Below are 15,151 nucleotides of genomic sequence, written 5' to 3'. Positions count from 1 at the left end.
GCATGACGCAGCAAGTGGGCCATTTTTGTTCGCGTAGTCGTGATTCACCCGCTTCACCGCTTCGTGGGGTTTCGTTTTTTAGCCGCATCCCACGCTCCGTCGGAGCACCGCGATCGCTGAAACTACACGCTGACCTTGGCGGAGTCTCTGTTGTTCGAGCCTCAGTCATGTCGGAACGACATGTCCTCTCCTTGCATGGTGGCGTCCATAATGTGCGCCTTTTTGCTTGTTAGAGCCCCAACGACCACGCCCTCGGTACCAGCTTCCCGACGTTGACTTGAAGAAATCCTCACTACCAAGGCCATATGGGCCCTGTGTCATGATTCTGAGCAATCACGAGATTCATGGCATTTAGCCTTAGTTTCCATTCTTTGCACAGCATTGCCTGTCCACACTCCACATTGTGGTGTTGAGCTTGGACTCAAGCATTGATTGCTTCGGAACCGGCGACCGCCCGCCGAAGAGACGCCAGGTGTACATGAAACCGGACCGATGTGGACCGTAACCACTGTTTGAGCGATGCACTGATGCGTCTGCGCTGGCACACTGTGTGAGCAGGAAAAGGAAAGAGGTAAAAGACATGCTGGTGGTCATCAAACTGCTTCAAACATAGGGCCAGCGCTACATGCTGGTGCCGATCCTATGCCGTTGCCGATGAGTCAATCTGCTGACGTCGTTACCAAGCGACGTTGGTTACGTTTGCCCTGGATCCCACGACAGCCTGCAACACGCGAGTGCTTCGATCGGGTTACCTGTCTCCCCAACAAGACGCCCGTCTAGGTATCTCCTTGGTGTTTTTCACGTCGTTCGTTTCACGGCTCTTGACAAGGCAGTTGAGGTTCATGCAACCTCGTCATCCGACTTTCTGGATGCCCATTTGCAACCGTGTCCCGGCTTGCGTCTCAAGCGCAGCGACATCTAGATCCCATCCCTTCCCCCTCATCTCGTCCCCATATTTTCCAAACGTCGCCCGGACGTCCTCCAACGTCTGCCTCAACTCAGCCTTCAGGCGATCCTTGGTCGGAGGTAGTGCTTCATTGGGCTGATCACCCGAATGCCCATTCCCATCTCGGGCCCTCTTCGCAAACAACAGTGCGTGAGCCCATGCTTTGAGATGATCCGTCGGTCCACACTCTGCTTTCAGTGCAATGGAGATATAAGATGCGGATGCAGCGGGACACATGATGTAGGCCTCGCCGGCGAAGACGGTTAGTAGTTCGGAGATTTGTATAGTCCGCAGAGCGAGCGAGCCCGTCTGCGTGTTTTGCTCCCCAATCCGGCCTAGCATATCCTGGAGAGATACGCCAATCTTACACTGGCCGAGCACTTCGTCGTCGGACCAGCGCAATACGTCACCTCTGTGGAAGATGCGCTCGCGCTTAGACACTTCGGTCGGACTCAGCACAACGCCGTGTTGGAACATGTTGCTGAACAGGATGTTGGCGCGCTGTCTGTTGAGGGATGCGATGCTGACGGCTCTCACAGCGGCATAGTTGGTTACTAGATGTAATCCTAGCAGGAAGATGAGTGTGCTCCATGTCGCAAAGGGTGAGGTGATGTAGGATACTACCAGACTGCCTGCCTAGCCGGCGTATTAGTCATTACATCAGCAGCGTGTAAGCTCGGCGATACTTACGAGCATACCCATTAGAGATATGACTGTTTCTTGGCTCGAGTCTTTCTAAGCATTAGTCAGTCACGGTCATGTGTACCCAACCTACACTGTGCCCCACAGCATAAGTCGTAAGCTATCTATGCAGATCTGTGTATTGGGCATGATAGCACATTGTCTTAATACCCATTGTAAGACACGTGCTTGCAGTCGTCCGATTACTTCTCTGCTCGCTGGTTCATAGGGAGAAAAGCAGAAAATGGTGAACTCACGGCATTCACCTCCCCCAAATTCCCCTTCTTCGCAAAATGCGCACTCAAACTCGCTTTCGCACTCCCTGCACAAACTCCACACAGAGCCCTCAGACAGCTCGAGAAGCTCAGTACAGCCACGCGAATGGGTTTGGGGAATGCAGGCGATAAGCAGTCGAGCACCATGGCTGTATCGTTGAAGACGTCGGCGGCTAGACGGTACATTTTGCATTCTGGTTCGAGGGCAGTGCCGAGACGGTGCGCGAAGAGGATCGTAGCGATGCGGCCGGTGGACTCTTGGAGTACGGAGAGGAGGAGGGCGGAGGTGGGGGATGCAGTTGAGTCGCCGACGCCGACGCCTGGGTGGGTGGTTAGATGGGTGGTGACGAGATTTGTTGTTGGGTGTCATCGTGATGGAGTGTCTCCATGTTTGGTGCTTGTGATGTACGGTGATTGCTCTTGAGAGCCTTGTTGGCCATGCAGAGCGCGTGGTTTTCACAAGGAATGTAAAGACATATGCTCAGTATACTCCATACCGCACACGGAGACATACCTTCCAGAACAGCCCTCGACGCCAACATCCCCGCAATTGACGACGAGAACGCTTGAAGCGAGTCCTATATCAACATATCTCCATCAGCTTTCCTGTGTTCCTGATGTTTTAACCGAAACTATCATAGATCAGAAGAGGAAAGGTCTCAGTAGAACATACATAGATCTGATAACGAATATAATCCTCCGTCACACTCTGCGGATACCCCGCCGGGAGAAACACATCCAGAAGGCGTTGCACATAGCTCTTTGCTTCTCCGGGGTACTAAAATGGTGGAGATGGTATGTCAGTAACCGTAAACACCTGTTTCGCCAACGCGTTTCTGGGGTCGAATTTGCAGTACAAACACCGAGATATCAAACGCAACCTTGGAAGTAAACCTGGTAACTCATGTCGTAGTAACACGAAACGTGCATAAAACATACAATCACATCAACCCTCTTGCCTTCCGCAGAAGTAACATACTGCGCCACCAGATTCCCCGCCTCGTCTTTCTCGGCTATCTCCAGCGCCATCGATACGCGTGCAGACAGTCGAGTGGTGTGAGAATGGTGTGACTGGTGCCGAGTAAGAACGCCCAAGGTTGGTGCAGGTGGCTTCGAAATATCGCGCTAGTGTCTGTCTCCGTAAACGGATTGGTGGATTGGTGGAGTGGTGGAGTGGAAGTACGCGGGGAGAGTGGGCAGGATCGATGGGGGAGAGGGGCTGGAACGAACGGAACCTGTGTGTAGATCCATTCGCCGCTTACCTACCTTCCACATCAAACACATTTCTCCACGATTTGATGGACGTCTCACTCCACTTTCTGTGGTATCGTTCCCAGGACGTCCGTTCCTTTGCGACAGTGTGGAAGACGATGCGCCGCTTTACCTACCATCCCCCTCCTGTCGTCCATGGAAGCGTGGGACTGTGATCTGTGCACCCCAGCTGTATGAAGCTAGCTCCAGCTCTTCATCTATCGCAGAGTATGCTCGTTTGATTGCCTTGTATCGCTATCCCAACAAATCCGCATGCTGCACTGTATCCCACGTTCCCACAAACGGCTTCTCTGCGACGAGGTGAGCCGTCCGTGTTGGTGCTTGTTGTTGAGACCGGAAAGTGCTATACGGATACGACATGAGATGGCTGTGTGTGAGCCGCTGGCATGCACTATAAAATGATGTGAGATTTCGGAGGTATTATTCTGGTTATGTGTGTCTTGGGTGGGTGATGTGCTGGATGTGTGTTAGAAGCGGATCTTGGAGGCTTTGGGGGAAGGATACCGATTGGTACACGTACTGGCGCAGGGAGAAATGGGTGAAGCGGGATGAGGCGGAGGATATGTATGTGTCATCTTTGCTTATGTGCATGGCGGGTTGATCGGTCAGCTGTGTTGCTGTTAGTCTCCCTATCCAACGCTGTAGCTAACCTTTTTATCAAATACACGCTGAAAGTATTGACGTTTTCGGGGCATGTGGATGCGAACAGGCAAGCTGGTCTGACAGCAAGGTTGATCAGACCACTGTCTTTCCTCCTGTATCTATTAGGTTACAATGTATCCGGAATGTATATTTCATATGCAATGAAGTAGTCGTTGTGACGAAGATTCACTGAAACCCAGCAACAAATCTGCGAATATTATGCATCGCGGTCTCCACTTGTTCTCACATCGGAGCAGGTATCTTTTTGGAGGGACTGTGTCTAACGCAGCCCACCGTGGGCGGCTAACCTCAAAGTCGTTGTAATGAGTGATGATGACTTTAAGCAGAAGTGGAGGCGACGAGGCTCGCGATATCTGGATTGTGCTTCAGTGTAGTCTGATATGCAGTTAGTGAGCCGATCAATTACAGCGGACTGGCTCTGTTTGCTTCCCCGTATTTACGGACGCAGCAACATAAGAGAAGTACTGTTTGTGCTACAATCCCTATCGTCCAACACTTCGCAACTTCTACGGCTTCTCATTAAAGCGACATGCAGCTGAGTACCTGGCGTTAGAAGGCGTCTTACGCCGTCTTATTGCGTTCATCAGCATACATGGCTGCAGCTGGAGAATCAACATTTAAGGTATATATTACATTGAACTGTCTTCTTGCAGTGTGTCACTGCTGTCTACCCGCAACCCCGCGCAATAAGAGCGCAACCCCCCTAAACTAATAATAATCTGGGTATCTAATCGTGTATCCGAATGTTAAGTGGTACGTAATTCCGCTGCATCGTGCCCAAGATACTGTGTACCATGCAGCGTGTACCAGCCACGCTCTGCCACCCTCCCTCCACACCTTGTAAAACACCGTGAACTCCAAGCATTATGTATACCCAAAGTGCGAGACTGAACCCGTATGCGAAGGCCGTAATTCGAAGAAGGACGTGAGAAGCCAGAACGGACTTTTGAGAGTCATGGTCGCCCATCGTGCGATCCCAAGTGCCTGTCATGACGCCGTTATGACCACTCGGCGTTACTACAAAAGTATCACGCCACCGCTCAAACATCCCCATCCTCCCTTTTCCTAACCCCTGCCCTTCCAAATCTCATCTTGCCTCCTAGTCGCTCTACCTCTTCGACGGCTGCATCTCGTTGCCTCTCCAACTCTTTAATGTAGTCGATGGCCACTGCCAGTACCATGCTCTTGCTAGGCTTCACTGCGCCCGTATCCGTGGCATCACTCTGCGGTAACATGGGTACAGCCCGACGTAGTCGCTCTAGCTCTGCATTGAGCTTCTCGCGGTACTTGCGCTCGACTTCAGTGTGGGGCATGCATTGCGTCCGGGCGATTTTGGCGGTAGTAGTTGCGGAAGGCTCAGAGGCGGGGCGGTGGATGCGAGGTCGGCCTCGTTTGCGTGGAGCAGGCGGCTTGAGGGAGGTGTCCTCGGGAGAGATGCCGTGGGGTGCGGTGGGCGATAGGGATATTGGGCTGCCGTGGCCAGTGGGCGGCGTCGGCAAGGGAGAGGGATTGGACGGATAGCCGTTGGGGAATTCGGTTGCAGTGTAGGTGTGTTGGAAATCCGCTGGGCAGCTCAAGGGCGTTGAGCTGTAATTCGGCCATGCATTCAGAGGAGCTTCACCGCCTGCGCTCGTTGCACTAACAAGTGATGGTGTGCTGACGTAGCTGTTGGGTACCGGTGCACTCCAGTTCACATCTCGGGCTCCTGGCGTGATGGATCGGTTGAAGCACTGGCCGCTCCTGCTGTCGTAGGTATTGAAACCATAGTCGGAAACTGCGGGATACGACTCCGTAAGGTAAGCGTCGATTTCGTCTGGTGATGGGAAGGCATCGCTGTTGGGAGAGTACATCGGGTTGTTCGCGGCCATGGGGAAGGCAGGCAGATTAGAAAAGTCCATCTTGGTGTCTGGCTGCCGCGGAGTCGTGTGGGAGGGCGTTTATTCCTAGTCACTCAGGTTTGGCGAAGTCTTATGGCAGTATATATTCAAGGGCTATTCGTCCTGTCGTCACTCTGTCATCAGCCCTACCTTGGTATCCTGGCTAGTGATGGAGCCGGTGATCGGGTGGAAGCAGAATATCGAACGATCAACGGGAAACACACCGGCTTTTGCCAGCTCCCAGACAGTGCGGTAGGCTTGATTGCGCTGCGCCTAGAAGATTCCGAGCTCGGGCGCGCAGCGAAGACGGCGGAGAAGCAACCCGCTGGACCACTTGTCACACCAAGATCTCAGCTCCAACCAAACCCCGGTGACAAGACTTTTTCATGGCCTTCTTGCAGCCATGATAACCGCCACTTGAATGGCCAAACTGCTGGTAATCTCGCGGCGCCTAGCTTTATCATACGATCTGCGCCAGGATTGCGAGTCTAGAATGGTCTACCCAGCACATTTGTAGTACGCGATGCCCGCCTCCTCACGGTGTGAGACGCAGCTGTCGTTCCCATGTCGCAGAGTGCCGTGACGTCGATGCAGGTGCTCTGCGAAGTTCGACGCGGGGAAGAAATTCTAGCCGGACAACCCTCCCACATCGAATCACAGCCAGCAAGCTGATACACTATACCCAATCAATTCCAGGCGGTGACATCCGGTAATACTTCCCTCAGCACCTGGATCTTTTCAGCATATGGTCATCGCCGTCTGCTTTGTCATTCCAGCAGCTTCCACTTCGCTTACCATGGGCATGCGACTTGGCAACGAGCGGGCTCGGTATGTTCCGGTTCATAACCCTGGACGACGTTCACGTGGCTCGATCCAGATCGAGATCAAAATGGCAGTGAATTCCAGAACAGTCGACTCTCGTGAGGGGGCGTATGTTGGTCCTCTCGACCACTTCTGAACATCTGCAGCAGCGATGCCGTTATTATGTTCTACGGTGAACATCATGTCATCTCGAAACACCTACACCCCAAGTCACGACCAACAGGTACAGGTGCATCACCAACGCTCTTGCATTCCTATCACTTATCAGCTAGCGCATCATACGATGGATGCTTTGAGTGTTTTACGACCTCAGCTCGTCTTGGAGTGAGCTGGTATATCTTAGATCCTTGGCTCCTGTGCCAGGTCATACTAAACCGCTAGCGCATTTTCGAGATGTTGAAGAGCAGTTTAGCTGAACACCCCCTTGATCATCTGCACTGCGGAATTCATGACTGCGCAAAGCTTGATTACTTGACTTTGAGTTGAAACAATGTACCCCCAAAGAATTTGCAGGATTTTATTACGGCGTGACAAACCGATGCGACACGGCGCCTTCCTGGGGATTGTCTGATTCGAATCATGGAAAACCACAAACTTTTCTGTACATAGGCTATTCCTCACTTGGGGTGGTCGCAAGGTTTTAGGTGATTACTATACGCACATCCCCTTATACTAGTGTACAATTGTTAGAGCTAGAGACAATTGACAATTAGAGATAATTAAGTATATTGTAATTATTCTACTACAAAAGAAAGTTAGAATAAAATCCCTAGCTATATACCTAAGAGCTAAGCAATTACGTGTCTGTAATTAGTTAATTATAACTATTCTCTAACTTTAACACACCCTCTAGGGCAGCAAGAGCATTAATCTACCCTACTAAAATTATTCCTATTAAATCTGCTGTAATTAGTATACTCTAGCGGAGTCTAGGCTTAAGGATCTAGAGCGTAGTAGTAGGTTGCAGCCTAACTAAGCGTTTAATTATGCTTAACACTAATAGTAGTAAGCTTTTGTTTATTTAAACAAGGCCTAACAGCCTAGGAATTAACTCTATTAGTTTAGGAATTGCCTTATAATAGCCTAAAATGCAGCTAATAGCTATAGGAATCTAGGCATCTAACTAGTAAGAGACAATCCTAACAGTAAGATCTAGGCTTCTAATCTCTTCTAGGTAAGAGTTTGTAGCGTAATTAACAGCTTAATAAGCTACGCTAGCTTTCTACGTAGGTACGCGCTTAGGCTAAGATTAGAGACTTTATAATAATAAGTCTTCTAATTCTTCTCTTCTCTACTATAATTATCCTCTTCTATATTATTAAGACGCTTAAGCTAATAATCTAATAAGCTGCCTATCTAATTAACTTGTCTACTTAAGATCCTTAGCTCTTAAGCCTTAGCGCTCTTAAGTCCCTGCGCTTAATTCTCTACTCCTCTTAACACACTACTCTGCTTACTTCTCTGTTCTCTCTATTACTATAGTAAGTTCTTGCTCTTATACCTAAATTAATAGCTAACTATTATAATTTAGTCTAATAACTCTACTTCTAACTCTAACAACAGCCGCGAGCGTTAGCGCTCTAGCTTCTACTGTAACAGCGTCTCGCGCTCTAATTACAATACTTCTAGCAGCAGCAATTATAATGCGCGAGTAAGCACTTAGCGTAATAGCGCTCTGCTTAACAGCGCTCTGCGGTTAAGCGCTTAACCTACCTACCTTAATTAACTCTAGGCGTCTACTAATTAAGTTCTACCTCTCTCTTCTAGAATAACAGCAGCTAATAGCCTATTCTCTAGCAGCTTTACATAAGGTAATTAGGCTTCTAACACTTAACTATCTTAGAGCTTTATAGCGTCTAGTAACTCTAGTAACAACCTCTATAAGAATCGCTAGCGCTTAGAATTATATATTAAGCGTGCCTACTTAGGTTGTAAAAGCTCTTAGTTTACTAAGCTTAACTACAAGAACGTCTAAGAGACTATTAAGCCTATTTCTAAGAGTAGTATCTTTGTTAAAGATAATGCTTTCTAGACTTAGAGTTTAGGCTCTTAGCAATCTAACTATGTTAAGAACTAAGGCGCTTAAAATTAAGAGAAGTAAGCGTCTCTAAGTAAAAACTATAGTTATAGTTACTCTTCTAAGAAGTCTAAGAGTAAGGCTTCTAAGCCTAAGACTCTTCTAGATTATCTACACCTAGCGCATACTAGTTATTAGCGTAAGTAAGTTAGGGTAATACCTAACTATAACGCTTCTTAACGTCTCTAGTGTAAGCGCTATATCTATTAGTAACTTCTTAATAATATTCTAGAGCCTAATTACTTTAAGCAACTCTACTAGGTTACATAGTGTTTATTCTATAATTCTTATAATTGCTATCTAGCTAATTAAGACCTTTACAATTACTTTATAGGTATAGCAGATTACTATAGTGCTTAAGTAAGTTTATAATTCTCTTCTCTTTAGCTCTTTTAATTCTTTGCTAACTTAATAATAGCGCTAGAGATCTAAGAACGCTATTAAGCATTGTAAGCAGCTCTACAAGAATCTCTGCGCTTATAAGAAGTAGAAGAAAGAAGCTAAGAGTAGTTCTAAGACTCTAGCTAAATTATTAGGTAGAACTTCTAAGTTCTTAAGTAAGAAGAGCTTAAAGAGTGCTCTGCCTACAACTTTTTATAAGTCTAATTAACGCAGTGCCTATAGTAAGTCTATAATACTAAGCAAGAGAATAAGAGATATTAATATAGGTAGTAGCTAGATAGCTCTACCTGCGCTTTCTGCTTAGAGTTGTCTGCCTGTAGCCTTTAATCTAATATCGTAATACTTAGGATATTATTATTAGAGCTTAATCTAGTAGCTGCTGCTACTAACTTTCTAGCTATAGGTTTTTTAATTTAGAAATTAGCTGCTGCAGGATTAGCAGCAGGATTAGTATAGTTATTGTTAGTCTTAGTAGCGCGACTACTAGTCTTAGTAGCGCAATTATTAGTCTTAGCTGCGCGATAATTATTCTTAGTATTACAATTCTTAGCTACGTAGTTGTTAATCTAATAGCTCTATATCTAGTGTTGCAAGTAATAGGTTCTGCTACTATGCTTAGCGTCTGCTAGAACAGGCTAAGTACAAGAAGGCGATAATGCGTGCTAAGTATAAGTAGATATAGCTTAAGATTTATATGCAGGCTTAAGCTACTAAGACTACTTGTCTGCGAGCTTAGGTTAAGAATTTTAAGAATAGCTAGAATAGTAAGCTAGCTCTTAATAAGAATAACTATAAGGGTTATAATTAGAGAGATTGCTGCTATAGTAGTTAGTAAGTTAGTAGCTATGTAGGTTAGTCTAGTAGAAAAGTTTAGTAATTTAGCTACTTTATGCTTACGTTAATTATTAGTAATTACTTTCTTATAACTAGGCGCTGTTTAGAGTAACTAAGATCTAGCTTAAGTATAATTAACCTTTATAGTAGTAGTCTAAATAAAGATCTCTCTACTCTATCTACTTCTTAAGAATTAAATATTATAAATCTTACAAGTTAAGTAGCTGTTTAAACTTCTTAAACTGTTTTTAAGTAAGCAATTTAGTTAATCTATCTATAGGTATAATTGCGGTCTCTAAATACTTAACCTTAAATAATTCTTTAGTATATTCCTACTGCAGCTACATATTCTAGATATTAATATGCCTAAGCTAAGTGTTAATTCGCTTATTCTTTCTAACAACTAGCCTAATAGTCTGCTAATTATTACACTAGATAGTCTAGAGTTCTCTAAGATTAAGCGCTAGCTTCTTAAGAAAGCGCCTAAGCGCTATAGCTTTCTTAGTAGTGTGCTTAAAAGCGAGCAGCTCTGCTTCTATAGTAGAGGTAGTAACTATACTCTACCTTATAGCTTTCTAGAAGATCGCGCCTCTATATAATATAGTAATATATCTATAAGATAATTAGTAGGTCTCTAGGTTATTAGCAAAGAATGCGTCTCTAGTAATTATTAGATTAGGCCTATTATAGTTGCTGTACTAGATTGCATTAAAGCAGGTATAGTAGAGATATATAATTACTCGCTCTACAGCCTTCTTATACTTATTACTTAGGTTTGTAAGAAAGTGTAAGAGCTTTAAGGTAGTATACGCTATATCTAGTTAGAGTATAATCGCTGTATAAAGCATAGAGCTAACTATTTTCTAGTATCTCTTAATCTTAGGCTTAGTTACTTCTCTAGTATTCTTAATTAGCTCTTCTAATAGCAGAGGCGTTAAAGAGAAAGATCTATCTCTAAGCTTAAACTTCTTAAGCATCTTATCTATATACGTATTATAAATAAGTGTAATTATCTTTAGATATTAGTCTCTAATTACACAAATACTAAGAAACTACTCTATATCTCTCTAATCTTAGATCTTATACTTACTAAAGATCTTAGCCTATATAGCTATTGCGCGTTACTCTATACTCTTATAATAGAGTAACAAGATATTATTAACGTAGAAGAGAATAAGAATCTTACATTCTTAATTAAAGAAGAGGTAGAGCTTCTCTTAAGAAGCTATTATGCTAATAGCTCTTAGCGTTTCTAAGAACTTCTTATACTATAATAGTAGAGAGTTTTGCAATTTATAGAGCGCGCAGTTAAGCTGCATATATAATTCTAGCTTTCTAAAGCTATCTAGCATCTTATAGATTACTAGGTTCTTTACTATAATCTTTGCGTTAAGAAATACTTCTATAACATTAAACTATTTAATCTCTAGATTGTCTTAGGCGGCGATTACTATTGCAGCGCAGAAGAACTTTGTAGTAAGTATTACTATATAAGTTAAGTTAATTAAGTTCTTCTTCTAGAGATTACTATAAACTATAATTTAAGCTTTGTATTTAAGAAGATAGCTATCTTAATTGTACTTATAAGTCTACACCTATTTTAATAGAAGTAGCTAATCTTAGGCTTATAACCTATAGATTTCTGTCTAGGTTCTCTTCTTACTTAGCTAATTAATCTCTCTCTTAGAGGCATCTTTAAAGAGCGTGCGCATTAGATACTAGATTAGTTATTTCTATAATCTAGGCGGCTCTTAAAGATTATCGCGGTGTTAGTAAGTAGCTTTTAGCTTATACTTACTAAGCGCAGCAGCTATAATAATAGAGTTTATAGTCTTGTAGCTAGCTTAATTATTCTAGTCTTCTTAAAGACTAGGGAGGTAGGTCTTATAAAAGTTAATCTAGGCTTACTTATTAACTAAGCCTACAATTACTGTATTTACGCTACCTGCGCTGTTACTCTCTAGTTAATTACTAGGCTAAGCTAGCTGTTTGCTCTTACCTTTTAGGTATTTTAATAGTTAATAGACATTTATAGAAAGAGAGCGCTTAGGCTATTTACCTGTAATTCTCTTGCTACAGCGCGTTCTAGAGAATTTAGCTATTAGCTAATTCTGTAGCTACGTTAATTATTAAGAGAAGGCTGCTAATTTAGGTAGTCTACCTTTTAGTCTCTTTAGCGCTTGCTCTAGTTAAGCTAGTCTTTTATCTATTTCTGTAGAACTAAAGTCTATTATAATAAGCTTAATAGATAGAGTTAGATCTTCTAATCTGTGTATAGAAGGCTCTCTACCTCTAGGCTCTAACAGGTTAGCTCTCTTAGGCGTGTGCACCGCTCTTTAACTGTTAGGAACTCTGTAATTACTTTAATTGCCTACCTCTAAAATCTTACGCTTAGGCGTAGGTTCTAGAGTAGTAAGCCTAGTAGAAAGCTGTTAATTATTAGAAATTCCTAATAGAATACTAGCCTTATGCTCTATCTCTGTTAAATTAATAGAGCCTTAATTATGTTTAATAGATAGGCTAACCTTATTACTTTAATTATAGCCTACGTTACTTCTAAGATCTTACTTAGTAGTTAACAGCTCTACTATGCTTACTATTTAATTAATAGAAAGAATATTAAACTCCTCTATAGAATTAATAAGCTCGCTATTATTAAGCATTTTAATCTACTTAAGTGCTTAATCTTTAGTTAGCTTCTCTTTACGTTTGCCTTAATAGAACTTCTACTTATTAAAGGTAACGTTGCGAGTTGTAATTATCTAATTAATTGCTAGTACCTATATATAATATATATTAGAAGCTTAATAGCTAACAAGATATTCTATATAGCCGCGAGGCTTAACTTTAAAGTCTTAACAGTGCTTTCTAGCTACGCGATTACTATTAAGTAGATACGCTTAACAGCTATAAGCATAGATTCTACTCTAATCTAGGCGAAGATTAGTAGCCTAGTGCCTAATCTTAGGTAGCTAATAATATTAGAAATACTTTCTAAACTATTTATGTAATACCTAATCTAGAGATTAATAGCTATAAAGCTTTAACAGACTTATTCTATAGAGTTAAGCTACTATATTTATAATTACTAGCTAGAGCCTAGCTAGAAGATTAGCGCTTGTGCGCATCTTAATCAACTTAGTAATAAGCTCTTAGCTAGCTCTCTCTGCTAAGCTATTAGGCTTATAAGTATATAGCGGAGGCGTTATAATTATAATTCTCTTCTCTTTAGCCTATTTCTTATATCTTAAGTGCTCTCTCTAAGGCAGTGTTATAGTATTATTATTCTAATAAATTTCTATAATCTTTTACTAATAGCAGCGCTTAACTATAGCTATAAAGCTTATAATAATTTCTATTATAGAGTCTAGCGTCTTATTCTTTAGGTTGTAATTATACAGCTTGCCTAAATAATTCTTTTTAATAATTAGAGCCTATTTATTAAGCGCATAGCTTGTAGAGAAGTTAAATAGGTTCTATAATATTCTAAAGAAGAGACGTAGTAATAGCTTATAAGGCTAACAAGAGATTCTTTAAGACGTATAGGTAGTAGCGTAATTATTATATTTACTACGCTGTATGCTAGTAATCTCTATATTCTAGGCAGCTTTAATAAGAGCCTTAAGAGCTCGCTTACCTAAGTAGCCTAATCTTTAATGCTAAAGGTTAGCGTTACTAGTGCGCAATTATAGGACTTATAAGCAGGCAACAGCATTTACAACTATAGAATTAGAAGAATAGATAGAAGTGTTGTATTTAATAAACAAGAGGTTAAATCTACACTTAAGAGTTATAAGAATAATAGACGCCTCTAGCGTACCTATTCTAATTATGCAATTATAGCCTATATACTATATACTGCTATTTCTAAGAAGCTTCTCTAAGACAATATTAGTGTAGAAACTAGAGACGATCTTAACGCTAGTAAGCGTAAGATTAGCTTTTCTAGGTTCTTTAGAGGTGCTAAGAACAAGACAAAGTACGTAATTACTAATACTAATTACTAGAAGAATCTAGCTGCCTGCCTTAACTATTTCTCTATTAGTCTTAACAAAGGAATTAGGCTTAATTAAAGCTTTATTATTAACTAAGTAGACTACAGCTCTACTATTAAGAATTATACTAGCTAAGAGCGCGTAAGGCTTAAAGCCTATACTAAAGATAGAAGGCCTAAACTTAGCAATTAGCTTCTTTAGGTAAATAATTATTAAGACTATGTTACCTAGGTACTTAGAAGCTAGAGCGCTTATCTTCTAGCTAGATTACTTAATCTTCTTACGTAGGCTGCTCTACTTCTCTTCGCAATAGCGCTTCTAGATCTTTTACTTATCTTAAGCTAAGAGTTTAGTTAGTAGAATACCTAGTAGCCTAGATCTAGTAATTATAGTCTATAATTAGAAGTATAAGATAGGCTTCTATTTATACTTTGCGTTAGGTTTGCAGAGGCAAGGCTTAGGTAGTAAGCTTAACTACTTCTTGCCTAACTTAGTAGAAGTAGAGAGTTAACCTGTAACTACGTTAAAGATTATGTTAGCTTTCTTCTTTCTAGTAGTAATTAATATCTTCTAGAGAACAACGCTAAACACCTTACTAAGATTATTAAGGCTTAACGTGTTCTTTCTAAGAGCTATAGCAAATAATTAATTATATTACTACTAGCGGGCCTACTTAGAGTTAAACTTCTTAATTATAGCAAGAAAGTTAGTAATTATAAAAGGTTCTTCGACCTCTAAGAGCTTAAAGATCTTTACCTCCTAGTAGATTATTAACTAGTTATTAAACTACTTCTTAGTAGTTTCTTTCTAGGTCTTCTTAAGATAAGCACAATACTTTACGTAAACTATATACTATATAGTCTAATCTATAGAAGCAAGTGTAGTCTTAAGAGTCTTTATAAAAGACTAGACTATTCTTTTATTATTACTTATAGTTGCAAGTAATAGGTGCTTAGGCGCAATAGTGCGTATAATCTAGTTCTTAATATTGTTAATCTTCTTGCTTTTTCTTAACTATTGCTTAGAATTATAGTTCTAGCGGGCTATAAGCGCAGCACTATTCTTAGTCTTATAGTTATAATCTTATAAGAGAGTATTATACTTATAGGTAGCTTTATTGTACTTATTCTTTTAATCTTTAGTTAGATCTATAGGAAGAGAAGCTAGAGCTATAGGCTCTAGAACTAGAAGGTTAGAGAACTTAGGCTTCTAAGTATCTATATATATAATATCTAGAAGATTAGAATTAATCTCTTTCTAGATGCTCTTCTTATTATAGTATTGCTTAAGAAGCGCGAACTAGGTGT

General features: G+C 41.8%; 2 protein-coding genes across 2 annotated transcripts; both read right to left on the bottom strand.

Moving 5' to 3' along the window:
- Nucleotides 1–853: 853 nt before the first annotated feature.
- J4E93_002387 (uncharacterized protein) lies at nucleotides 854–2,088 on the bottom strand (the record flags this gene model as incomplete). The annotated part of the gene is made up of 3 exons (XM_049340334.1): nucleotides 854–1,582; nucleotides 1,637–1,681; nucleotides 1,885–2,088. 3 exons carry the CDS (start codon nucleotides 2,086–2,088, stop codon nucleotides 854–856), a joined length of 978 nt encoding a protein of 325 aa, XP_049202656.1.
- Nucleotides 2,089–4,877: 2,789 nt separating this feature from the next.
- J4E93_002386 (uncharacterized protein) lies at nucleotides 4,878–5,735 on the bottom strand (the record flags this gene model as incomplete). Its single annotated transcript, XM_049340333.1, has 1 exon — nucleotides 4,878–5,735. The coding sequence occupies one exon, from the start codon at nucleotides 5,733–5,735 to the stop codon at nucleotides 4,878–4,880; it is 858 nt and encodes a 285-aa protein (XP_049202655.1).
- Between the last annotated feature and the right edge of the window lie 9,416 nt (nucleotides 5,736–15,151).

This window comes from Alternaria ventricosa (genome assembly GCF_023758065.1).
Source record: "Alternaria ventricosa strain BMP 2768 chromosome Unknown scaffold_3, whole genome shotgun sequence".
In the NCBI taxonomy this organism is placed as follows: domain Eukaryota; kingdom Fungi; phylum Ascomycota; class Dothideomycetes; order Pleosporales; family Pleosporaceae; genus Alternaria; species Alternaria ventricosa.
Note: the sequence above shows the minus strand (reverse complement) of the source record. Positions and strands in the feature narration are given on the sequence as shown.